The following is a 25,302-nucleotide window of genomic DNA, read 5'->3' as shown; positions in this document are numbered from 1 at the left end:
AATGTGAAGTTGGGAGGAAATCCTGATCTCAGAAAAAAGGATCAAAACATAAGTGGTAAGATGACCAACACTATTTGAACAGAGGTGAAGTAATTGTTATCTAAAATAAATTATTGACTGCAATTTAATGCTTCTTTTCCTTTGAATTAAAATGTCTGCAAGGTAATACAGATGAAAACTGCTTGTGTGATTCACAAAGGTGCCAGGAATGCTATATATAGTAGCTTCCATCATAGTGAGGTCAGAACAAGTAAAACATTACAAAAAACACTACTGAGTAAATATACTGCACACAGTTTTCTCCTCATTCTTCCCGTATTACAGTGAGTGTTAAACATCCAAAAGAGATACATACTTATTTGACAGTAAACTGGCTGCGTATGAATGACTTTGATTATGTGTATCTGCCCTGCTAAGCTTTACTCCTGTATTTCACCTGGCAGTCTGACATCCCATAATCCTAACTGGATAAATTAAATTTAATAATTAAATTAATCTACTGTAGGCAAAAGAGAAAAACCAAATGTAAGAGTAAATATATGAGAGCAAATAAAAAAGTAAAGGCAATTTGAAAATTGCGTGGTAACTACAATGGACAGAAGCTGATGTTGAGATGGCTTAAGGGTAGCTTGAACACCCACAGCTCTCTTCTCTGTTCTTTCTTTCTTTCTTTCTTTCTTTCTTTCTTTCTTTCTTTCTTTCTTTCTTTCTTTCTTTCTTTCTTTCTTCTCCTTTTTCCTTCCTCCACACCTCCTAGGTGAGCTTCATCCTTTTTCCACCCAACTCCAACTCCTCTTCATCCAAGCATTTTATCTAGGACCTGGGAATGCTTCTGGTGTTAGTACATGGTCCACATGGAAGATCCAGAAATTAAGGTTCACGTTTCTTTGCAGCACCCCCTGGCAGCACCCATGGATCCCAACAGGGCCACCCTGTCAGACTACACCCAGCATGTCCTACAGGTGTCCGTATGGGTTTCGTAGATCAGGAATTCTGCCATCTCATCTCTCAGGGTACCAAATAATTCATATAGTTTATCTTCCCCTATCCTTCCAGCACAATGACCTCCCAGCCTGGCAAGGGTACCTGGCTGAGCCCTTCCAGGATGTCAGTATGCATCATTGGCACCTTTGGCCAATCTCTTGGTAGGGGCAGGAAATGTCCTGTGTACATTCTTGTCCCAATGTTGGTTTGGCTTCCCGGCCAGGTAAGAAACCTTGAACCATCCCAGCGGGGTTCACAGCCTAAGCTTGCCATTCTTTACACATACTAAATTGGCAACACTAGATTAAGGGCTGATATCTTTCTACAGGCTCAACAGCCACAAATGCTGACAACTGCAAAAGAGTGTCTTGTAAAAATCTAATGAAGACATCTGGAGAAGTGGGAGGAAAAAACAATACTGCCTATTTTAACATTTATTTGAAAGAATGTGATGAAATTCATTTTGCTGATGCCTTTGATCAGGGGTTCTTAAACCTTTTACTTTGAGGTCCCAAACAAGAAAATTGGTATCATTCTGGGACCCAAGAAGAAGATCATTACCATAATGACAGCAGAGCCATACACAAGTCAAATAGCAGTGGCCATATAATAGAAAAGCAGACGTTTTGTTTCATTTCATGTATATTCCACACATGAATATTACTAAAAGAAAGAAAACTGGAAAGCAAACATATTGTTAATGAAATAATAATTATCAACCATAATGGAAAACATTCTTATAGTATATCACTGTTTGTGTAAATGTTAAGTCTAAACTGTAGTAAAGCTGTGACTCATGGCTCTAAATGAGGAATAAAGCAGTCAAAAATGATTAATCAATGCAGTTATTTACCTCATCTTAAATTACATTATTTCTATAAATAACCTTTCCAAATGCAGCTCCAAAATTAGCTTCTATTCAAATAATTTTCTAACCCAGACAGGGTCACTGTGGAGCTGGAGCCTATCCCAATTTGCATAAGGCACAATGCAGGAACAAACCTTGGACAGGGTGCCAGTCTATCACAGGGCAAACACACAAAACGCACACTAGGGCCAGTTTAGCATCTCCAATCCACCTAACCTGAATGTCTGAGTAAATGTGAGTTTTTAAAAGGAAATGCATAAAAGTGTGTGGGTACAAAATACATACTAAAATTCAGGCCATGGAGTCTGAGAGATTGTTTTGTATGAATGTCTGAGGCGTCTCAGTGTTGTGAACACCCGATGTTGGGTGCTGTCTCTAGTAAGTGGTTTGAGAGCCCTTCTGGGAGACAACAAGTGAAGGGGTACTACCATGATTTAATTATATCTGACCAGAACTGAAAGAACATTTGTTTCTACATTATTTCAATATGTGGCCTAATCAGACAGATAAACAAAACTGGACTTCTTCATTTTTACAATAGAAGGCTTGTATCAGGACCTAAACCATACCTTCAAAATTTTCTAAACAAGTGAGTCTTAAACTATGTTGCTACCCAAATTGGGTTGTAGACATGTTTGTGATTGGACGCCACGTGAATCTGAGTAAAATTAACCAAGTTCATCCAAGCACAAATTCTGTGGTATCGTAGATCAGTCCTTTATTTTGCTGTTTATTTTGGTACTATGTGATCCAAGATGTGGCCTATAAATAGTGCTTTTGGCAAATCAAACAGAGCTTTTGTTTCTATGGTACAAAAATATAATAAATATTCTCACTACAACACCATCCCTCTCACACTCAAACTGATGTAACTGAAAAGGAAAGACATGTAAAAGGAAGGTGGAGAAAGGAGGGAATGACAGCTGAGCTTGTAAGGTAAAGGGACCACAGAGCCTGACGTGTCACAATGAAGACAAAGGGGGCACATGTGATAATTTTCAGAATTTGATAAGAGGTGAGTCGATAGAATGGATGTGTATATAGTGCTGTGGTAGTGTTATGTGCTAAATGTGGTTTCAATGGCCATGAACAATTGGTCTGAGCCTCATTGTGTGCTTGCAGTTATGGCATCCATTGGATCTAAATCTGTGGCTTAGGTGCAAAGAACATTTTAAATTACATTTAATACACGTCATTGGAGAGAATTCCATCTCACAACACTCTTTACAATTTATTGGTAGTGAGAACTGTAAGAACACCAGATAAGAACATCAGAAAATGTCAAAAAGTTGAGACAGGCTATAGAGCATAACGTTCTGCACTCAGCAAATGGTCAGTCAGTAACATTAAATATTTCAGACTGAGCTGTTTGCTGAAATCTTCATTAAGTGTTAACCTATCACCTGTGTAAAATTCAAATATCACAGTTTTTAGGAATAATTTTATACTCAGTGTATTGCTTTGTTCAGTGAAAAACTGGGATACACTGAACAATTTGTGAACTGGCTTAGGTGACACTGTGATGCAATGATAGCACTAAGGAGACCAGAGTTTACGGTATATGCCGGATCCTCCCTGCATGGAGTTTGTATGTTCTCTCCATGTTTCTCCTAAGACATGCAGGTTAGGTGGATAAATTGGCACTAGTGTGTGGTTTGTGGAAGTATGTGTTTGCCCTGAGAAGGAATGGTTCCCTGTTCAGGGTTTGTTCCTGCCTTGTGACATATGCTAGCTGGGATAAGCTTCAGTACCCCTGCGACTCTGGTCTGGATTAAGCAGGTCAGAAAACAACATGACATGACTTTCGCATAGGCACTTTTCATAGTACTCAAGATGAAGCAATGGCAAACATGACCCTGTGTTTTATTTAACTTGACATGGGGCTTCTCAGCACTGCAGGAGAATGGCCTATGAGGCCAATACACTGTAAGGGCTTGTGTTGTTTAATTAGCTTCCTTTGTGACTCCTTTTTCCCAATTTGTGCTTTTGCTTGATATTTCTTTTTTTTTGGTTTAATGGTTTTCAATTTTTCTTTACTGTTTAGAATCTCTCCCCTTTTTGGAGCGTGTTTAAGCTAAAGCCTGCAAGTAGCATTTTGGGGACTACCTAGTTTGGGGAAAGCCTATTCTGGGGCTGCTAGTGAAGATCCTAGGGTCTCATTTATAAAACTGTTCATGTATTCAAGTGTGGAAGTATATAGATGCCAAAAAACAGGAAATTGTGCATGGCAAAACAACATCTAATTTATAAAACCTAGCATACACATATTTCTATGCAATTTACCTTTTATAAACCACAATCACCTTGTAAATATGTGTATGTGAATGTGCCTCGAACTCACCCTGATATAACTATATATGGACAATGCTAATGAACCTCATGCATATGTAAGTACAATTCTGCAGATCTTCATTGGCTGGTAGAGCATCCTCTTATATGATCCATTGAGCCACCGCCCCTGGCATCATTAAAGTGCAGGTTTGGGAAGTGAGGTAAGGTGCTAGCATCTGAGCCAGTAGCCACTGTCACCAGGCACATGTAATGACTTGATTGCAGTTATAATGAATAGCATAGGCCATGTGATAAACTATGGGTTCAGCCAGTTACCTTACCAAGAAGCCAGCCATCATGTACAGTAGCAGCATCATGAGCAAAGCATCTGCCTATGCTACTTTGCCTGGAAATAAATGAATCATGCATTGAGCCATGATGTTTGTCAGTCTTATTTTGGCATTGCATATTACTTGTGTCTTAATGGAATGTCAGGTGAACAAAAGCAGGGCCATTTTCCCTAGGTGCCCTTATTCCTATGAGTGCTGTCAATTTTTCCAAATATGTAAGGCAAACCAAATCACTCTTAGGAGCCTAAATTGGCTCATAAGCTAGTCATCATCATGGGCAAAAAAATGAAAATCTGACCAGTCTCAAAAAGCTTGTTCCTTTCCTATGTGACCATTTGCCTACTTTTCAAACAGTGCAAAACAAGTCAAAGTTGTGTCAAACCATTAGACTATAAATAGATTATAGGGCATGATATTTATATTTTCTGTACGGAGGGAAAAACAAAAAAGTTCTTTAGTGCAAGTACACAGAGCATTGGACATCCTAAATCAGAACTAAAATAGAATTTGTGAATCATTTTTATCATTTTTGGGCTTTAATACTGTATGTTTGTAACATCAATGCACTTAATTAATTATGGGTTCTTCACTTTTTTATGCAACTCATAGTTCTTTAGTAAGAAAATCATTTTATTCAGGAATTTCTTTGATGCTACTGACTTTATAGGTAGAACTAGAGGAAAACTGAGCATATAAGTTCAGATGAGACCTCTCTAGTGAATGCTCTGAAAAATGCTTTCAAATGAATTCATGTGAATTATGTCCTAGTGGAGCCCTAGTATGGAACTAAGAAAGCACTTCAGAAGGCGGCGTCTTTGTCGATCACGCACTTGGCAATGTAACCGCCCTTTAGCAGTTTTGCTTTTCCAAACTGTAAAATGAGCAGATCTGTATGCTGTTGACACTTTAAGGCCGCCATCACAGTAGATCAGATTTCAGTCTTGGCAGGAGCAAACTTTTCAGCTCTGGCCTCCTAATTCTGTGCTGTGCAAGGCCTTTCCACAATAATGGACTTGTAAGCGATGAACTTCAAACTTGGGCAGGATGAAACATCTGCCAGAAGTCATTCGGCATGCTTCCAACTGCTTTGTTATTTCAGATTTAGTTTTCTACCTAATTCATCGAGAGTGACATGACTTCCCAATTTCTTGGAAACGTTCTGTCAGAGTTGGTATAAATATACGCAAGCTTTCTCAGTTAGTTTTCTTTTATAAATACCAACTTTTGTGTGGAAAGTTGCATGCAAACATTTCAAGCCTGTTTTTGTACATACATATAAATCTGACCATCTGGTCTGCTTTTGTGGCTTGTTTTATGGGCCTCACGCCCCTTTAGCCTGTGACTTACATCTCACAACAACGACATAATTTATCTCGAATGAAAAAGCAGATTTTGCATGAGCTTGCTTGGTATTTACTTTCTATGGAGTGTTTTACATTTGTCATCTTCATATTTGCAGAGTTTCAAAATAACTGATTTCTATTAAAATCTAATGATGAACTCAAATATCAGGAAGACAAGACAGTCAAGTTTTCTCCATCATATAGCTATTTTTATCTCTACCCTCTTTCTTCCATACAGTTAGAGAGGAGGATACCACATACGCTGCCGTGAAAACTGGGAGGAACCCACATCCAGAGCAAAAGGGAGACAAATATATGAGAGGTAAGACTGACAACTGTAACTGCAGAAGCAACCTATTTTTGTATACCAATTGTTCCATCAATAAATTCATATTCTGAGTGTCAGCTTCCACAGAGAACAGGCAAATCACTGTCACAATTTACAATTCTATTTTTTATTGAACATTTATGTAGCGTGGTCTACTTACTATTTTGTAGCCTTCGCTAGTGCTTAGAATTTTGCATACTTTTGCATTTCAAAACCAAATTAAAAAGATGATCTAAGTGATCAAATGACATGAATGCTTCCAAACAAATGCAGTTTTAAAAGAAAGGGTGCTAACTTGTGGAATACAACTGTGAATCCACTTCAGAGGCAGACTGCAGATCTTTGGAGATCTACTAATCACAGTTTATGCAGGACAAAGTGTCTCTATGGCCAAACTCAAAAACACACTTTAAGAAACTGAACTTACCATAAATGTACATTGTGTGTGATAGAAACACCTTGCTGGTTTACTCATTTAATAATGAGCTCCCACTTTTTATTATAAGTGGAACATTCTTGACTAATGTGAAGTTCCATCTTTCCCTTGTTCTAAAATGAATCCCACTGTGTTGTCTTCTGTGTGACCTACCTGTTCATGCAGGATGAGGTGCACTGAGATATCCATCCATCCATTTTCCAACCCGCTGAATCCAAACACAGGGTCACGGGGGTCTGCTGGAGCCAATCCCAGCCAACACAGGGCACAAGGCAGGAACCAATCCAGGGCAGGGTGCCAACCCACCGCAGTGCACTGAGATAGGATTTTCTAATTCATGCTTAAAGTTTCAAGCCATAGAGTTAAAGAAAAGATGTTCTGTAAAAATAAAGGGCTGATTCTTTAAGCTTGGAGCACTGATAGATGAATCGGAATGCCAATGCACCACTCTCTCTCAGACAGGCCACAGATAAATACAGTCAGAGCAGCCTTGAAGGTTACCACTCATGTATATCATACCATATACACAAGGAGAAAAACACTCCTGACAAAAGAATAATTCTGGCAGATTTGGGACAGGAATGAAAACAAGATTTTCTGCATGAGTCTTTACTTGCATGCTTTAGACTCATGGGTTTCATCACTTTTGACAGCATTTTCAACCTTTTGGCACCTTTTTGATTTATTAACAGTTGCTGGCAGTAATTCATACCCAGCTTTTCATTGACTGGCTTTAGAAAATAACAGCGTTAACATACATGCCATTCCTGAGTTTTATCCAACAAAACATTTCTATAAAGTGGTGCCAGTTGAGAAACTGTTTTAGACAATCAAAGGTACTAAAAATCAAATATATATTTTTAAAACTTTTTTAAGAAACAAAACATCATAACAGAACATAACACAATCAAGTGAAAACACCACAGTAAGTTTGTTCCAAAGACATGCCATTAAATTAAGCAGTCGGCCCCCATATAATTACAAGAGCCTCTTCTAAAATGGTTCTTTATATAGTATACAACTATAAAATGAAAAGGTTCAACATTACTTTAAAATTATATGAACTAGTTCTAGCCTAGTTTAAAAAAAAGATTCTCATAAACAAAATTAATTTTTATCAATGAGACTTGATGCAGAGCATCATTTTGTTACTGAGTTATGGATGGTGATAGAGAAGTAGATCTTTGTGAACGGGTCTTACTTAAACCTCTTTGTAATCCTCTTTCAGGTAATTGTATTAATGTAAAACTTCCATAAGCAGTTAACAATATTAACCATATCAGGTAAACCTGGACATTTGTTTAAAATATATTAGTTTTCAATGCAGCTCTTTGTAAGGCTGAAGAACATGGCATACAAAAAATTGACAATAATAGTCTGAGACATCTGCCAGGAATGAGAACTACTGAGATGTTAAATCCCTCAGAGTGTGTCCATTTTTGTGAAATTAGCTGATGTTAGGTAAAATCAAGAAAGTACAAAAAATCAATTGTAATAGATGATTGGCTGGTATCCCAGCCAAAATGGATGGATCCCTACCTGGCTGGGAAGACATTTTTAATGTGAGGATGAGGGTGGACAGGCATTCTGATCGGGCTGGTTATTGGTATCTTTTCCAGTTAGGAGGCCATTATAATGGTTGGACATGGGGACACTGCTTTCCAGGGATATGTGATCCCCCAGTACACTGGATGGTGATATCTCACTTCTGTTCTTCCCATTCAGATATCAGCAGGGTTGCATGGGAGTTGTTGTTTTCATGGGTTTTCGTTGGGGTCCTCAGGTACTGCTAGGGGGAGCAGCTGTAGGGAGGCTCTCTTGTCACAGGGATGTTTCGCCTGACATGGAATTGGCTCCTGAATGCAATGTGATAGATAGATAGATAGATAGATAGATAGATAGATAGATAGATAGATAGATAGATAGATAGATAGATAGATAGATAGATAGATAGATAGATAGATAGATAGATAGATAGATAGATAGATAGATAGATAGATAGATAGATAGATAGATAGATAGATAGATAGATAGATAGATAGATAGATAGATAGATAGATAGATAGATAGATAGATAGATAGATAGATAGATAGATAGATAGCACCGGTAATGCTCCCGAGTCCAATATAAAGGAAGCTGTGACACTTCATCTAGGCAAGTTGCAGTTGGGTAGAAGAGGACAAAGCTCGCCTGGGAGGAACAGAGGAAAAGGGAAGAAGAATTGGGTTTGTGTTGTGGTTATTATTACAAAGAAGCCTTTTATTAGGTTAATTTAAGATAATAAAACTTTTATTTGAATCCAGGACTTGTGTCACTGTGGTTTTGTCTGAGGTTTGGGGTGGTGCAACATCCACTACTGGCTACACAATAAATTAACATAGGCTATTTTGTCTTGTCTTGTAATTTGATTTACCTTGTAGTGTACATTGTTAACCATACAACCAAAACTATACAGTAAGAATATCATTTTAATTACTAATAATATGAGAATAGCATTATAATTAATAACAATACTAATGATACTATTACTACTATTATCACTACAGTAATCCCTCCTCCATCGCGGGGGTTGCGTTCCAGAGCCACCCGCGAAATAAGAAAATCCGCGAAGTAGAAACCATATGTTTATATGGCTATTTTTATATTGTCATGCTTGGGTCACAGATTTGCGCAGAAACACAGGAGGTTGTAGAGAGACAGGAACGTTATTCAAACACTGCAAACAAACATTTGTCTCTTTTTCAAAAGTTTAAACTGTGCTCCATGACAAGACAGAGATGACAGTTCTGTCTCACAATTAAAAGAATGCAAACATATCTTCCTCTTCAAAGGAGTGCGTGTCAGGAGCACAGAATGTCACATAGATAGAGAAAACAATCTCTAGCAAACAAATCAATAGGGCTGTTTGGCTTTTAAGTATGCGAAGCACCGCGGCACAAAACTGTTGAAGGCGGCAGCTCACACCCCCTCCGTCAGGAGCAGGGAGAGAGAGAGAGAGATAGAGAGAGACAGAGTTTGTTTTTCAAGCACAAATCAATACGTGCCCTTCGAGCTTTTAAGTATGCGAAGCACCATGCAGCATGTCGTTTCAGGAAGCAGCTGCACAAAAGATAGCAACGTGAAGATAATCTTTCAGCATTTTTAGACGAGCGTCCGTATTGTCTAGGTGTGCGAACAGCCCCCCTGCTCAATCCCCATACGTCAGGATCAGAGAAAGTCAGCGCAAGAGAGAGAGAAGAGTAAGCAATCTAGCTTCTCAGCCATCTGCCAATAGCGTCCCTTGTATGAAATCAACTGGGCAAACCAACTGAGGAAGCATGTACCAGAAATTAAAAGACCCATTGTCTGCAGAAATCCGCGAACCAGCAAAAAATCCGCGATATATATTTAAATATGCTTACATATAAAATCCGCGATGGAGTGAAGCAGCGAAAGGCGAAGCGCAACATAGCAAGGGATCACTGTACTACTACTACTGATAATAATAGGGGTGAAAGCAGCAGCGAGTGGAGAGATGAAACAGGCCAGTCAGTTAGCGGGAGAAAGACAGCGCAATCTTGTGTCCCGTGAAGGAGTTATGAAGTGGCGTTCCAGGGGCTGGTTCTCCCCACTGTTTATTTGTGCAGTGTGGGCGCAAGCATGGTGGAGTCCTCCCCAGGGACCTGTGGTACGACTGTGGGTGCGTAAAGGATGACGGGAGGAGGACTGAACTCAGATTGTCTGGCTGGAGCCGTGAGGGCATTTAAGATGGAGGTTGGGAGAAAAAGAGTGCAGGTGTTAATGTTTCCGCTGGCTGAGTGAGCAATGGGTGAGCTGGGGAGATGAAGATGGAGTTATGCTGGGCTTGTCTGACTGTTATTTTATGCTCCTCATTTTTATAGTGGATTTTAACTCTTGGATTTCACTTTTTTGTATTCATTTATTGATGACATTTAGGTATTGCACTTGGGGACACTTTTAATTTTTTTATCTTCTTTATAATAAAAGCACTTTTGCACTGTTTTTCACCATCCCCTTACAATGCGTTTGTTTGTCCTCATCTGCTGGATCATTTTGCTTACGATACTGATGGTGTCAGGTTCAAAAGGCTCCCAGGATAGAAGAGGAGCTGGAGCAGACCCGCCCTGTCACATCTTTGCAAGAAAGATATCTTGATCTTTTGAGGTTGATAAATGACCAGAAATAAAAAAACTAATATGTAACCTAATAATATAACAAACAAATGCAAAAAAAAGAAAAATCATCTATTTATGCATTATCAAACCTATTTAATCCTGTTCACAGAAGACAAAGAAAACAGCACCACCCATTGCAGCTAAAGCAGTATTTAAAATTATTTGTTAGACCACACACATTTTTAATAATACTATTTAATATAATAAAGGATGGACAGGATTAGGAACGAGTACGAGTACGGTTGGGAGACAAAGTCAGAAAGGCAAGATTGCATTAGTTTGGACATGTGCAGATGAGAGATGTTGGGTACACTGGGAAAAGGATGTTCACGGTAGAGCTGCCAGGGAAGAGGAAAAGAGGAAGGCCTAAGAGAAGGTTTATAGTTGTGGTGAGATAAGAAATGCAGGTGATGGGTGTGACAGAGCAAGATGTAGAGGACAGATAGATATGGAAAAAAATGACCCACTGTTGTGACCCCTAACCGGAGTAGCCGAAAGAAGAAGAAGAATAAAAAAAAATAATAAGAGAGTTCACAGAGGAAGAGAGGTCAGAACCCACCTCTGTACATTGGTGAAACTGAGGTGGAGAGAATGTCCACATTTATATTTCTTGTTATTAACACCTACCACATCACAGATCTGGCCGGGAAAGCCTGGCAGCATTTATATTTTCTGAAGGAAGCTTGGCATGCCAAACACTATCCTCAGCAACTTCTACAGATTCACAGTCCTCACCTACTCCATCACAGTCTGGTTTGGGAACAGTATAGCATGGGACTGCAAGGCTGTAGAGCGGGTGGTAAAATCAGCACAGAATATAATTGGAACAGCACTCCCTACATTAGAGGACATCTATAACACCAGAGTTCTCAGGAGGTCTCGTAACATTATTAAGGACACAACCCACCCACTACATGAACTGTTCATACTGCTACCATCAGGAAGATACTATAAGAGTAAAGCAGCTAGAACATCAAGACTAAAAGACAGTTTTCTCCCTTATGCCATCAGGCTTGTAAATAAAACCCATCCATTGCCCCTCCCTTCAGCACTGCAGGCTGGAGGATGGGAGGCCATCTTGAGACCATATACTTGCACAACTTACATTGAATCATTTATTTATGTGCTTGTGCATTCTTACTTCTGTTTGTTTTTTCATTTCTTTTGCACCTGAGTGTTTTTGATTATTGTTGTGTATTCTTGTCTGTGGGGTGGTACAGTGGCACAGTGGGTAGCGCTGCTGCCTTGCAGTTAGGAGACCCGGGTTTGTATGTTTGCATGTTCTCCCCGTGTCTGCGTGGGTTTCCTCCGGGTACTCCGGTTTCCTCCCACAGTCCAAAGACATGCAGGTTAGGTGCATTGGTGATTCTAAATTGTCTCTAGTGCATGCTTGGTGTGTGGGTGTGTTTGTTTGAGTGCCCTGCGATGGGCTGGCGCCCTGCCCAGGGTTTGTTTCCTGCCTTGTGCCCTGTGTTGGCTGGGATTGGCTCCAGCAGACCCCCGTGACCCTGTAGTTAGGATATAGCGGGTTGAATAATGGATGGATGGATGAATTCTTGTCTGTTGCTGTATATTCTTGTTTATTGCTGGAGGACTAGCGGAATAAGATTTTCAATGTACGGAGTGCATATGACAATAAAGTTGAAGTTGCAAGCTGAAATTGAAAACAGTTCTACCCTTTTTTATTTTTTCTTAATGTCCTTTCAAACTGATCCGCTAGGTTGCATTTTTTTTAAATTAAATTTTAAACAAATAACAACCTAGAAGGCATGCTAAAATACTACATGTCAGACAACCCATATATTTTACCAAAAATTATGTTTATTATGACTATAAAGATAATAAGCATTCATCTAGCAGTTTTTAAAAACTTATACAATTCAACCCTAAAAACTCAAAACATAGTGTTGTGTTCATGTACATTTTATAAAATAAAATAAATTGCAAAGGTGACATGCTCTCTCTAATCTGTACTCTTAGTATCCTCTGTCAGTCTGAAGGAAAAGAAGGTTTCATCAAGATGGATCCAATTTCTTCTGCTGGTTTTTTCTTTTATCCTGCTGGTCATTATCATCATTGTACTGGCCATATACTGTGAGTACCTTTCTAGAATTTTATCTCTTCCCTGGTTTATAGATTTTACCAACATGTCTGCTCATTAGCAGCTCTGTAGTTCCCTGGAATGTCATAGAATGAAATATATGGTTGTTCCCAAAAGCATGGATGATATTAACTCATAAGGCATTGCTACTTTTGCCAGTGTCAGACTTCAATATTCAACCTTCTGAGTCCTCTCAGTCCTTTGTTGCAACAAGGTTTACCCACAATCACTACAAAAAATGGAGCTGCAAAATCAGTAATACACTACTAGCATTTGAGGTGTGCTGAAAATAGGGGCAAAATGTTAAATACAGTGGGTCCTGTGGGGTCTTGTACTCCCTAAATAACCTTTTGGACCTCTTGAAAGCCTGAAAATAAAAATTGTCCAATTATTTCTGAAAATAAATTTTAAGGTGTTACAAATTAACACGGAGAAAACATTGCAGTGGAATACAGAAGGCTCTCCTCATATTGAAAAGGGCTAGACGTTTGAGTGATAGCAGCTTGTCAGCAAGGAAGGGGAGCAACTTCTTTAAATCGGGAATATTCAAAAAAGGTGAAAACTTTAATAGGGAATTAAAAAACATACCTTGACTGTACTTGCCTGCATTAGGCATCAGCACATTGATGATAAAGAGTGTGACTGAGGGACTGATAATACCTTGATACTGACAGTGTTCAGGGTGAGAACAGCACTAGGCTAACTGCTTCTTGTTCCTAGTTTGTATTTCTGTGGCCATTACAAAACAGGAAATTGAAGTCATTGGTCAATTTAGAGTACAAAGTTGCTGTTTATAACTGTTCAATGAACAGGCCCATTACTGGTCTGAGCCTGTGTCAGTGCTAGATCTTTAATTGCCAACGGGAGTGCATTGTTGCCAATGGGAGGAGACCTTAATCTTCATGTGCACAAAATGGAGACAGTGTTCATAGGCAAAAGATTGGGCTGGAGCTGCAGCAGTCTTTCACTCACAGTGCGTATGTGGCATGGAAAGTGGCTGTTTCATGTGATGCTGGTCAAAGGTACAAAGCGACATAGCTGTGGAGTTTAAGTGTATCTGTTTATAACAGGATTTGTCTGCTCAAGACAGACAGACATATCCTAATTCACAGCGTCCTCCGTAGCTAATTTAATGTATATTTCATAGCACCAGTTTATGATTTTAGTGTTCAGCTATCAAGAGAGCACTTACAGGGCTTACTACAAGATATTTCACACATTGAATAGAAGCCAAAGGAAGTGCATATCAGGACTATGATATGTAAAGAAATAACACACCACCTACTGTTGATTTGCACCATCATTTCTTTGAAAGAGACATCCATTCCAGTGAAATGCACTAAATACTGAAAGAGAAACAGTCTCAATCAAAGCATCACATTCTGCTTTATAGGTTTAACCTCTGACTAAAGTGTATATAATGTCTCAAAAATATTAACCTTCTCCATGTAGGAAAATAAGGGGTTAATGGGAAATGCTTTCCGCCTTCCATTTTAATCACTGTCAGTTATACTGGGGACAGTCAAGTCCATTATTAGGAGATTAAACAAATTTGTAACAGCACAGACTCATCTTGAAGTCCCCCATACACAACTAAACAGATATGGGCAAACATCTGCAGAGAAATGAACACAGGCCCAGTGAATCAGGGTAAGGAAGACAACCAGGAGGGCTACAGAGCCTGACCCAGGACCCTTCACATGGAAATAATTTAAATGTGCTATATTGTACCTCAATGTGTAGAGGATTTAGATTAGTGATCTCAGACTCTGGTCCTTGAGGGCCACATTGGCTGCAGGTTTTCATTCTAACCCTTTTCTTTATTAGTGACCTGTTTTTGCTGCTGATTACCTTCTTTTGAATTGATTTTAATTGACTTGTTATTAATTAGCAGTCAACCAATAATGAGATATAAAATGAGCCAAAACATGACCAGAAAACTGCCCATCACACAATATTTGAAAATAAAGAAAGGTGAAGGTCTCAGAAATGCTGATCCACTCAGGTCCACAGAACATTTTAATAGTGTTCTTAAAAAAGAGAAAATCAGTAATTTTGGAAATGTATGCCATTGAACAAGGAGAGCAGCAACAAGCCATTGAATTAAAGAACAGGTTTAATTAACAACAAGAAACGGCTCGTAATTAAGCAACTGGTTGGAGTGAAATTGATTGGAGTTTGAGGCTCTGACTTAGTTGGTCTTCTGTTGGCACACTCACTTCATTTTTTATTTCTGTTTGGGTGCCATTTAAGGAAAGAAATGAAGCAATTCAGAGGAACAAATCTTAAAAAACAAGTCAATTAAAATGAACGGAAAAAGGAATTAATTAGCAGCAAAAACTGGTCACCAATTAAGAAAAGGGTTAGAATGAAAACCCGCAGCCACTACAGCCAACCAGAGCCGGAGTTTGAGACCACTGATTGAGATAATGTGGCTTATGAAATGTGTTTAACAAGGACCCATTACAGGAATGGTATTATCTGTTGCTTCTTGGTTTTGCATCCATCCAGTTGTGCCTTTCCAGGTCCATTTGATATGGTGGACTAAAACCAGAGTAGCTAAACACAATGAGGAAGTTTCCTTCCCATTCCTAATGCAATAATTAAATGTGTCAAAATCTATCATGTCCTTCCTCCTTATTTTATTATGTTCTTTAAAATAACTGACTTGTAAATACTCTTCCTTATATAATGTATGCCCATTCTCTGTAGTGGCACAGATCACTCAACAGATCCATGACATGACAGCTCTTCAGATGAAGTATTTGACTTTAAATGAGAGCTTCACAAACGTCACAACAAGATACTCAGAAGTTGGTCGACTCTGCGCTGGACACAGTGTTTCAGCTGGTACGTTTACACTGTTCAGATAAATTGAATTTCTCAAGTTGATGCAAATTCATATAAAAAATCACTAACTACAAGTAATCTCATCCCTAAATAACCAATAAGGTGAGGTGACATTTTAATAAGACACAGGTAAACCAGTAATAAATCTAAAATTTCAAAATCTGCATAGATTGAACATCAGTTTGTAATTTGTTTTTCTTTTTAAACAGAATGGACTTGTGTTTTCTGCCCAGAGTCATGGCTGAAATTTGAAAAAAAGTGTTATTACATCTCCACCAATAACCAAATGAGCTGGGATTCTAGTCAGGATAAATGTGTCTCTCTGGGTGGGCATCTGGTGATCATAGAAAGTACCCAAGAGCAGGTGAGTCCTTCATCTAGATATCCTAAATGTCATTTGGCATCTTTTTTATTTTGTAAGCACAGCAGATGACTTTACTTGGAATCAAGAAGGTTGCCACCTGTCCATAAGCTGGTTGTCTGTTTGTTTTTGACAAGTGATTAAAGCTAAAATGCCAAAGATGTGGACAAAATAAAAATTCTATACTACTGGAGAGATGAGCTGTGTTAGCACAGTGATAGCCAGCAGAAGCTGTACTCCAGACATGTTGCTCTACTGTAAATCAGCACTTGAACAAACACAAACATTTTTTTTACATTCCTCATTGCCCTTTTTTATACATTTTCTTCTCAGTTAGGGTTTTTGCTTGGCGTAGTGTTCAATTCCGTTATGTATTTTCACTTCCAGTTTAGCTAAATATTTTCGCATCTTCAGCTGGTTCTTACGCAATGCAATTTTGCAGTCCATTTGTTTGCGGATGCTACTTCAGTGCTACCCTGGGACGGAAGTGAGTAAAATTATTATCATGGTGATATGAGAGGTCAGAATCATGCTCTTCCTGGTTATGAGACAGTTGCAACAAATTTTCAGATGTTTTAGTGATCAGTTTTCTGGTCCACAAACTTTTTGCACTTAATAATTCGTTACATTTATATAGCACTTTTCAATGTACTCAAAGTGCTTTACACAGAGAGTGGGGAGCCACTTTAACCACCACTAATGGGCAACAACCACCTGCAACAGCAGCCATTTTCCACCAGTACACTCACCACACATTAGCTGTTAGGTGGTGAAGGGGTGAGAAAGATGGACAATTAGAGACAGGGGGATGATTAGGGGGCCAGAATGACCAAGGTGAACAATTTAGCCAGAACATCACGATACACCTTACTCTTTACGAAAGATGTTCAGGGATCTTTAATGACCACAGAGAGTCAGGACCTCGGTTTTATGTCTTATCCAATTTTTACAGCACAATGTCCCTGTCACTGCACTGGGGCATTGGGATCCGCTGGTATTGGCTTTTGTCACATGTTGTCACCCTACCACATTGCCTAACATTTTATTAACCTGTCTGTCACATCTTCTGTCTTAGGCACAATAAGAATATAGAAAGGTCCTGTTGTAAAGATTGATCTGATAACATTGAGTTTTGGTTGATCCTGGAATATTAAGGTTGTTGCCCCAGAAAGATTATTCACCTTCAACCATTGAGATTTAAACTCAGCTTCTGACATTATAAAGCAGGGTGTGCAGGAAAAATACAAAATCCTCCAGTTGTAGAAAACAGGGTCCCTTCCTTTCTCATTTACAAAAACATGCAAAATTCTACAACAATAAAAAAACAATATTTTTTAAATCTGTTATTAAAAAAAAGTCAAATTGTGCACCAAGTCCATCCTTTATGATGTCAGAGGCTTACTTAAATTGCTCATTGATCACTGGTTAATTACAATCTTGGGACAACATGTTCTTGGAACAATAAAAACCCTCAAATATTGCCATTAGATGGCAGGAAGGTATCAGGACAGCAGTTTCTCTTTTTAAATTTCATTATTTTCTATTTTAGAAGTTTTTAGAGAAGTCAACAGTAAAAAATATGCACTACTGGATTGGACTTAATAATTTGGCCACAGAAGGAGGCTGGCGGTGGTTGAACAACAAGACTCTTGATGGCAAGATAACGTAAGGACCTCTACATTTTATTTAAAAGACATTGAAACAAGATGAATAATTAATGGCAAAAACTTGTGAAGAAATCCATTTAAAAAATACCTGTCACTTAAAACATATTATTATTACAGCTTCTAATGAAATATTCATTGCTGCTGCTCTTGTAAATATATTTGACTTTTGGAAAGGTTTCTTAAGGTGTTAATATTGGAGAGCATATGTTCTTCCTTAACGTATCTCTACACTAGCACTTGTGCACTCGACTGTACTAGCACACTGGAGAGGCACCAGAGCACCCACACTCATCATGTTCACACAAAAACCAGCGCTGCCCACCAAACCAAGGGTTGCAAATCCTGGTCCATTAGACTATTTGTATTTCCTGGTTTCCTTTAAAACCAGTTTCCTAATTAAAAACTAATTTCTTGTTCTTCATAAAACATGTGAACATGTTTCTGGGTCATGTAGTGGTTAAAGCTTATGTCTTTTTATCCAGTGTCATAACTTTGAATTATGACACTGCCTATATGAAATTTCTCCAGCATTCTGGTTTTACTCACATCCCATCCCACTTGATAAGTTAAACAATCATGTTTTTATTCGCATACAGTTTTGTAAAATTGAAGCTAAAATTCATTTTGTAGGTGATTTTGTAATTGTAAAATGTAAACCTCACTACAGAGTTTTTTGGGGTTTAAAAGGTGTTTTTATATGAAAACCAAATGAATATTGCTTCCTAAAGTCTCATTCACACTTACCAGTTTACCTGTGTTTTGTCCTTCAGCTGTGCAATGCCTGTAATATGTACCAGACTAGTAAATTATTTTCTACTAGCCAACCCGCGGCGTAACATACGCCGCATAATTATGTATTGATGGGTGAACACTTGCTGAACGACACAGTTGTCCAAATGGGGTGGGTTTGTGGATACCACTGTGAGTGAATGAAAAGATGGACCTCTGGAGAGAGCAACATACAATTGTCCGTGACTGAAAGCGGGATCGTCTGTGACGATGGAGGCCACGCTGGTGAAAGTTACTTCATCGGTAGGGATAAGTTTCAGCACTTGTTCATTAAGGTGTAGCGAGTCTTCGTTGTTGACGCTTAATATAGCTTGCATACTGAGTTGTTCCGGAGTCACAGTTGAGAAACACTTTTTTAATGTCTTTTAAGCACAGGGAAAAAAATTAACATGTGAAACATCCATAATGTAATAAGCCACCAAGAAAAGTAACATTGCACGCTACGATCCGATCGCTGTAAACAGAAGTGAAAACAAAATCGAGGCCGGTGCATTCTTTAACTGCCTTGTAGTGCAATGGTAGTGCTGCTGTTTTGCAGTAAGGAGACTGTGGAAGATTTTGGGTTTGCTTCCCAGTTTCTCCCTGCGTGGATAGCGCTTTGAATACTGAAAACACCGGTATATCAATGTAATGAAGTATTATTATTCTTATGTGTCCAGCGGTCTCTCTCTCGCGCACCTGTATGCGTGTGTGTGTCGCTCGCTTTCTCTCGTTCGCTGCACGTGTTCCTGCAGGCATACCAGTAAGTGAATGAAAAGATGGAACTCTGGAGAGAGCAACATACAACTGTCCGTGACTGAAAACTGTTTTTGGCAGATACATGCACATCTTTTTGAAAGTTTGGCCCTGTGCCTTATCAATTGACATCGCAAAGGCAAATCTAACAGGAAATTGTCTTCGTGTTAAAGTAAAAGGCAAATTATCCACGACAAACAAACTGTTTTACACGCTGCATACCAACCCGCGGCGTAGTATACGCCGCATAATCATGCGCTTTTTTAATGTTTTTTAAGCAGAGGGAAAAAATGAACATTTGCAAAATCCGTAACGCCGCTTTCAGTAAGTACAATGCACACACGTTTAATTTGTCAGCCACTTTTTGCCAGCCGTCTTTTCTGGTTTGGGCTGCTTTTGCAGTGTTACCGCTTGTGCATATTAAATCTTGAAATCCTTCGAGTAACTAATTAACTAACTAACACCCACCCACCCAGCTTGTGAGAAAAAAATGTGCCCATTCTTTCATCATTTTGTTGCAGCCTATCAAAAACTTGCTGATCATGTTTTCTAGACTCAATATACAGTGGAACCTCGGTTCACGACCATAACTCATTCCAAACCTCTGGTGAACCGAAGCAATTTCCCCCATAGGATTGTATGTAAATACAATTAATCCATTCCAGACCGTACGAACTGTATGTAAATATATTTTTTTAAAGATTTTTAAGCACAAATATAGTAATTATTACACCATAGAATGCACAGTGTAATAGTAAAAACATTGAATAACACTGACACAAACACCCACCCTCCCCAGCCACCCCCCCCCCTCTCTCGCTCTCTCTCTCTCTCTCTCTCTCTCTCAGCAGCACGTGAGACTCCCCAGCTCCCCCCCCCCCTCTCTCTGTCTCTTAGTAGCACGCGAGCCCCCTCCCCCTCTGTCTCTCAGAAGCACGGGAGCCCTCTCTCTCTCTCTGTAACATTGCAGCAGTTGTATAAACACTTTTTTTTTAAATGAGTTTTAAGCATAGGGGGGAAAAAAGGGAACATTTTAACAAATCCGAACTTTATTTAAAAGCCAACCAAGATAGTACCATTGCAGGAGTTCACCATTTTTAATCAGGCGACTGACAGTAGTGGAGTCAGGCACAGAGAAGGTCAGCTGCTGAGAAAGCGTCTCGACTGTTGCAGGGCGGTGAAGCAGGTGAGACGCTAATGAAAAAGAGGCACAGGGCTTATTGTTTTTTAAAGACTGCTTCCTTCATTGTGTTTTAACCTCAGTTTTAAAGGATTGCGCGGCTCTCTCAGTCGCGCTGCCTGTGTGTGTCCCTCTGTTTCCCTTAGTGATGGGTCGTTCCTGAACGATTCGTTCATTTTGAACGAATCTTTAATGTGACTCGGGAAGAGCGAGTCGTCTCGTGGGAGTGAGTTGTTCTGTCGCGCATGCGCATTTGCGCAACTTTCTATAGTTTTTTCGAGTCTTCGGGTTTTTCGAGTCGTTCGTTCATCATGTGACAGCCTCATAAGCTTAACCAACTCAGTCTGAGCCGGAAAGAGAATTGATTTGTTCATCTCTCGAGTCTTCGGGTTTGAGTCGTTCGTTCATCACGTGACAGCCCCATAAGCTTAACCTATGCAGTCTGAGCTGGAAAGAGAATTGATTAGTTCATTCCTCGAGTCTTTCAAGTCGTTTGTTCTTTTGTCACGTGACCACTTACCGGCTCAGTAGTTGCGAATCATAGACTAAAGACCCATGTAAACAATGAATTAATATTTTCTGTTTCTTATAGCATTATAGTTTTGTCTTGTTTGTAGTGTGATCAACATTTGTGTAAGCAGTAGATGTGTTAGGGAGGTAACAGGTAACGTTTTAATTATATTTTGCTAAAATGAATGAAATGAACGAAATGACTCGAAAAAAGATTTGTTCATTTTGCTGAACGAGACTCAATGGTCCGAGTCGGTAAAATGATCCGAACTTCCCATCACTAGTTTCCCTGTCGTGCTGCCTGTGTGTGCGTGGCTCTCTCTCTTGGGCTGCCTGTATGTGCCTCTGTCTCTCTCTGGCGCTGCCTCTGTGTGAACCAAGGTTCCACTGAGGTTTACTAATGAAAAGTCAATGTGGCTCAGAGGTGCATGTGTAGTGTTGCACAGACGAACATAAATGACGCCGTTTTTTCTGAGGCAGGCGTCCGAGGTGGTGGGCGTGGCTCTGCGAGTTGTCGTCGTATCCAATGGTCATAGAGTTGGTGGGCATGGCTCCTTCCTACTTGTCGCGGCTTAGTGAATCTATGCCCCTTCCTGCATGCTTTCAAGGGTGTCTTGTTTTGGTGTGCGTGCTTTCATGGGTGTCTTCCCCTTCTGGCAGCGACTTTGTGAATTATATATATAGATTTATGCTTCTTGTTCATATCACCGTAGAAGAGTGCAGTACATTTTATAAAAATGTAACATCCTGCCTATTTTCCACATGAACAAACACTAAAACACCCAATCAGGCTCATTACTGTTGTAAAAGAGGAGATCAACAAAGATTAAGAGTTGGAAAACTACCCTGGTGACCCCATATGACTGAAGGTTTTAAAAATAACAATAGTCAGTCAGTCAGTCATTATCCAACCTGCTATATCCTAACACAGGGTCATGGGGGCCTGCTGGAGCCAATCCCAACCAGCACAGGGTGCAATGCAGGAACAAATCCCCGGGAAGGGCGCCAGCCCACCATAGGGCACACACACACACACCAAGGACAATTTAGGATCGCCAATGCACCTAACCTGCATGTCTTTGGACTGTGGGAGGAAACCGGAGCACCTGGAGGAAACGCAGACAGACATGGGAAGAACATGCAAACTCCACACAGGGAGGACCAGGGAAGCGAACCCAGGTCTCTTGCTGTGTGGCAGCAGCACTACCACTGCCACCATGCCGCCCAATAAAAAAAGTCTCACAACAATGATGGAGACTTCTTCAGACATGTACTCCAAGATGAACTGAACAAAGATGGTGGATCTTCAGTTTATTAGTGTTTCCGGCAGGAAGAGGAGAGTCCACATGGGCGGACACCAGAAGCGATGTCAGTGGTGGACTAGTCTTTCATCTTCCAGTCTGCGGAGAGAGGAAGAGAAAAGACATCAGCATACAGCACCAACCCCTTGAGCAGCGAGAAATTACCATCACCAGGGCCCTTAAGCTGTCCTTTATGCACACACACGAGACACTGTGTTTTCTCCACACAGTCACCATTGCCAACTCAATCTCCCATTACCTAGCACCCTCTTTATCCTAGTTCAGGATATGCACACCTCCTGTGATTTTGATTTTCACTACAACTCTTTACTTGAATACTAAATCACACATGCAGAATTAATGCATGAAGATGTTTCCAAGCAAGAAATAAACGCCATTTTTCATGTGCAAATGGCATGAATTTTGCTAATTTTTTCATGAAGCAAAACAGTTTCGCCACAAGTTTAATTTTGCATGAATCATTTTGCTCATTGCTATTAATTGGTAATTAAACTAACACAGTGAGTGGCACCTCATCCAGGGTTGGTTCCTTTCTGCAATAGGTGGGTGCTATTCTAATCTCAGTCTCAAAAATCCTGACCAGAGTGTATTTTACTTTTCTGTAAAACAAAATGTTACACAAAGTGATGTGCATTAGTATCACTCAAAGCTCAACTTTTTCCTTTTTTATTCTTTCTGAATATCTTACTCCAGCAGCTTGTTTACAATGGAAGCACAAATGTACAAATCCAAATGGAACCATGACTCCTATCAGACTGCTTAAGGATAAGAAAAATCATAAGGTGTTACAGGCTGCTGTTTTTATAAACCATGACTAATTAAGAAAGGTATGAAACACCTCCAGTTGTCATTTCTGAGACTGTAGAACAAGTTGGAGCATTCTTGTTCAATGGAGTGAGAATCAAATAACAGTACAGATAAGGCCCTGATGGAATACAAACCTGCAGCCTCAGTGATCGCGAAGATCTCGTGTTATGGACCAAAGCACTAAACAATTCATAGATTACTTTGACTGAATCCTCCAGCCAGTTGACTATGCTTGAAAGGATCAAGTTTTAAAATACCATTTTTACTTGTGTACCATGCACCCCCATGTAAGACGCGCACCCTAATTTTTACAAAGAAAATCGCGAAAACCGTTTTTCCCCGTGTACGACGCACATTGTGATTGTATAGGAAGCATTTAGGGCACGCTTTCCGCAAAATTCCCTTATGTTTATGTTGCATGACGAAAGTTTTTCTTTCTTCCATCGCGTGAGAAAGAGAGAGAGAGCGTGAGCGAGCGGGCGAGAGAGAGAGAGCGCGAGAGAGAGAGAGAGCGTGAGCGAGCGAGAGAGTAAACATTACAAAAAAAAATTTCCTTGTGTATGATGCGCACCTGATTTTCTAATGCTAATTTTCGGGAAAAAATGTGCGTGTGGTACACGCGTAAATACGGTATGTGAAAGTAGTATGAATGTAATGGAAAAATATACACCCGGAGGCAAACTAAACTTAAACAACAATGTTTATTTCTATAGCACATTTTCCTACACAGGATGTAGGTCAAAGCACTTTAGAAGATGTCAAAGAAATAATAGGAGCAAAGAAAAGCATATTAAAATTAGATAAGAATAGTAATGAATGAACAATAAAAAACAAATCAATACGACCTTGCGTAACATAGATATATAATTAGTAGCAAAGAGTCCTTATATAAAATATCGTACTCTAACTCTCTAAAAATGAGTATGATAAAAAGGTCAGATGTCCAGGAGGACAGAAAAAATAAACTCTAGTTAAGCTGGAGAAAAAACAAAATAGCAAATCATGAAATAAGAGTAGCTATTAAGAAAAAACAGAAAACATATAAGGCACTAGCAAAAGTTCAAATGCCAAGCACACACTGTCAGAAAGTTAAAAATCAAAAGTTATCAAATTGCTAACCAAAAACTCCAATAAGCCAAAAATCCCAACTTGTCATTTACCCTTTCCTTATCTACACTGAGTCTTGAATAGTTTCTTTGTGTTTTTTGAGTTAATTCAAAGTTTGGACACCACATGTAGAATACTCTGTAATCACTCTGTTTGGAGTCATTGTTACAAATTAAATTAAAAACTGGATGTCTTTTTATTACCACCCAACTCACACTGCACCCGACCTCCTTGGCCCCTCCCATAGGTGGTGAGCCCATGGGAAGGGGGACCCACGTTGCCTCTTTGGGCTGTGCCCGGCCAAGCCCCATGGGTGCAAGCCCGGCCACCAGGCGCTCGCCATCGAGCCCCACCTCCAGGCCAAGCTCCAGAGGGGGGCCCCGGTGACCCGCGTCCGGGCGAGGGAAAACACCGTCCAAATTTTTTGTTCATCATAGAAGGTCTTTTTGAACCGCACTTTGTCTCATCCCTCACCTAGGACCAGTTTGCCTTGGGTGACCCTACCAGGGGCATAAAGCCCCGGACAACAGAGCTCCTAGGATCATTGGGACACGCAAACCCCTCCACCACGATAAGGTGGCGGTTCGAGGAGGTATTGTGGTATGGTATTTTAAGACATGATCCTTTCAAGCATAGTCAACTTTCAATGCTCACGTGGGCAATGACAGTGAGACCTGGAAGGGTGTGATTGGGAGGAATGGCCCCCCCGATCTGAACCCGAGTGGTGTTTTGTTATTGGACTTCTGTACTCATCACGGATTGTCCATAACGAACACCATGTTCAAGCATAAGGGTGTTCATACTGTATGTGCACTTGGCACCAGGACACCCTAGGCCTCAGTTCGATGATCGACTTTGTGGTCGTGTCGTCAGACTTGCGGCCACATGTCTTGGACACTCGGGTGAAGAGAGGGGCGGAGCTGTCAACTGATAACCGCCTGGTGGTGAGTTGGCTTCGATGGTGGGGGAGGATGCCGGTCAGGCCTGGTAGGCCCAAACATGTTGTGAGGGTCTGCTGGGAACGTCTGGCAGAGTCCCCTGTCAGAAGTAGCTTCAACTCCCACCTCCGGCAGAACTTCAACCATGTCCCGAGGGAGGTGGGGGACATTGAGTCCGA

General features: G+C 40.0%; 1 protein-coding gene across 1 annotated transcript in view; it reads left to right on the top strand.

Annotated features, from left to right (window-relative positions):
- The window catches only part of LOC114650298 (CD209 antigen-like protein E), a 67,961-nt gene that overhangs the window by 29,065 nt on the left and 13,594 nt on the right, over positions 1 to 25,302 (top strand). Inside the window, exons 2-7 of the mRNA XM_028799845.2 lie at positions 1 to 55; positions 6,055 to 6,138; positions 12,737 to 12,850; positions 15,570 to 15,707; positions 15,917 to 16,071; positions 17,618 to 17,733. The exon at positions 1 to 55 is cut by the window's left edge and continues 23 nt beyond it. Coding sequence (XP_028655678.1) covers positions 1 to 55; positions 6,055 to 6,138; positions 12,737 to 12,850; positions 15,570 to 15,707; positions 15,917 to 16,071; positions 17,618 to 17,733 — 662 coding nt within the window. The remainder of the gene's footprint in view (positions 56 to 6,054; positions 6,139 to 12,736; positions 12,851 to 15,569; positions 15,708 to 15,916; positions 16,072 to 17,617; positions 17,734 to 25,302) is intronic.

The sequence above is a fragment of the Erpetoichthys calabaricus genome, chromosome 4, assembly GCF_900747795.2.
Source record: "Erpetoichthys calabaricus chromosome 4, fErpCal1.3, whole genome shotgun sequence".
Lineage (NCBI taxonomy): Eukaryota > Metazoa > Chordata > Cladistia > Polypteriformes > Polypteridae > Erpetoichthys > Erpetoichthys calabaricus.
Note: the sequence above shows the minus strand (reverse complement) of the source record. Positions and strands in the feature narration are given on the sequence as shown.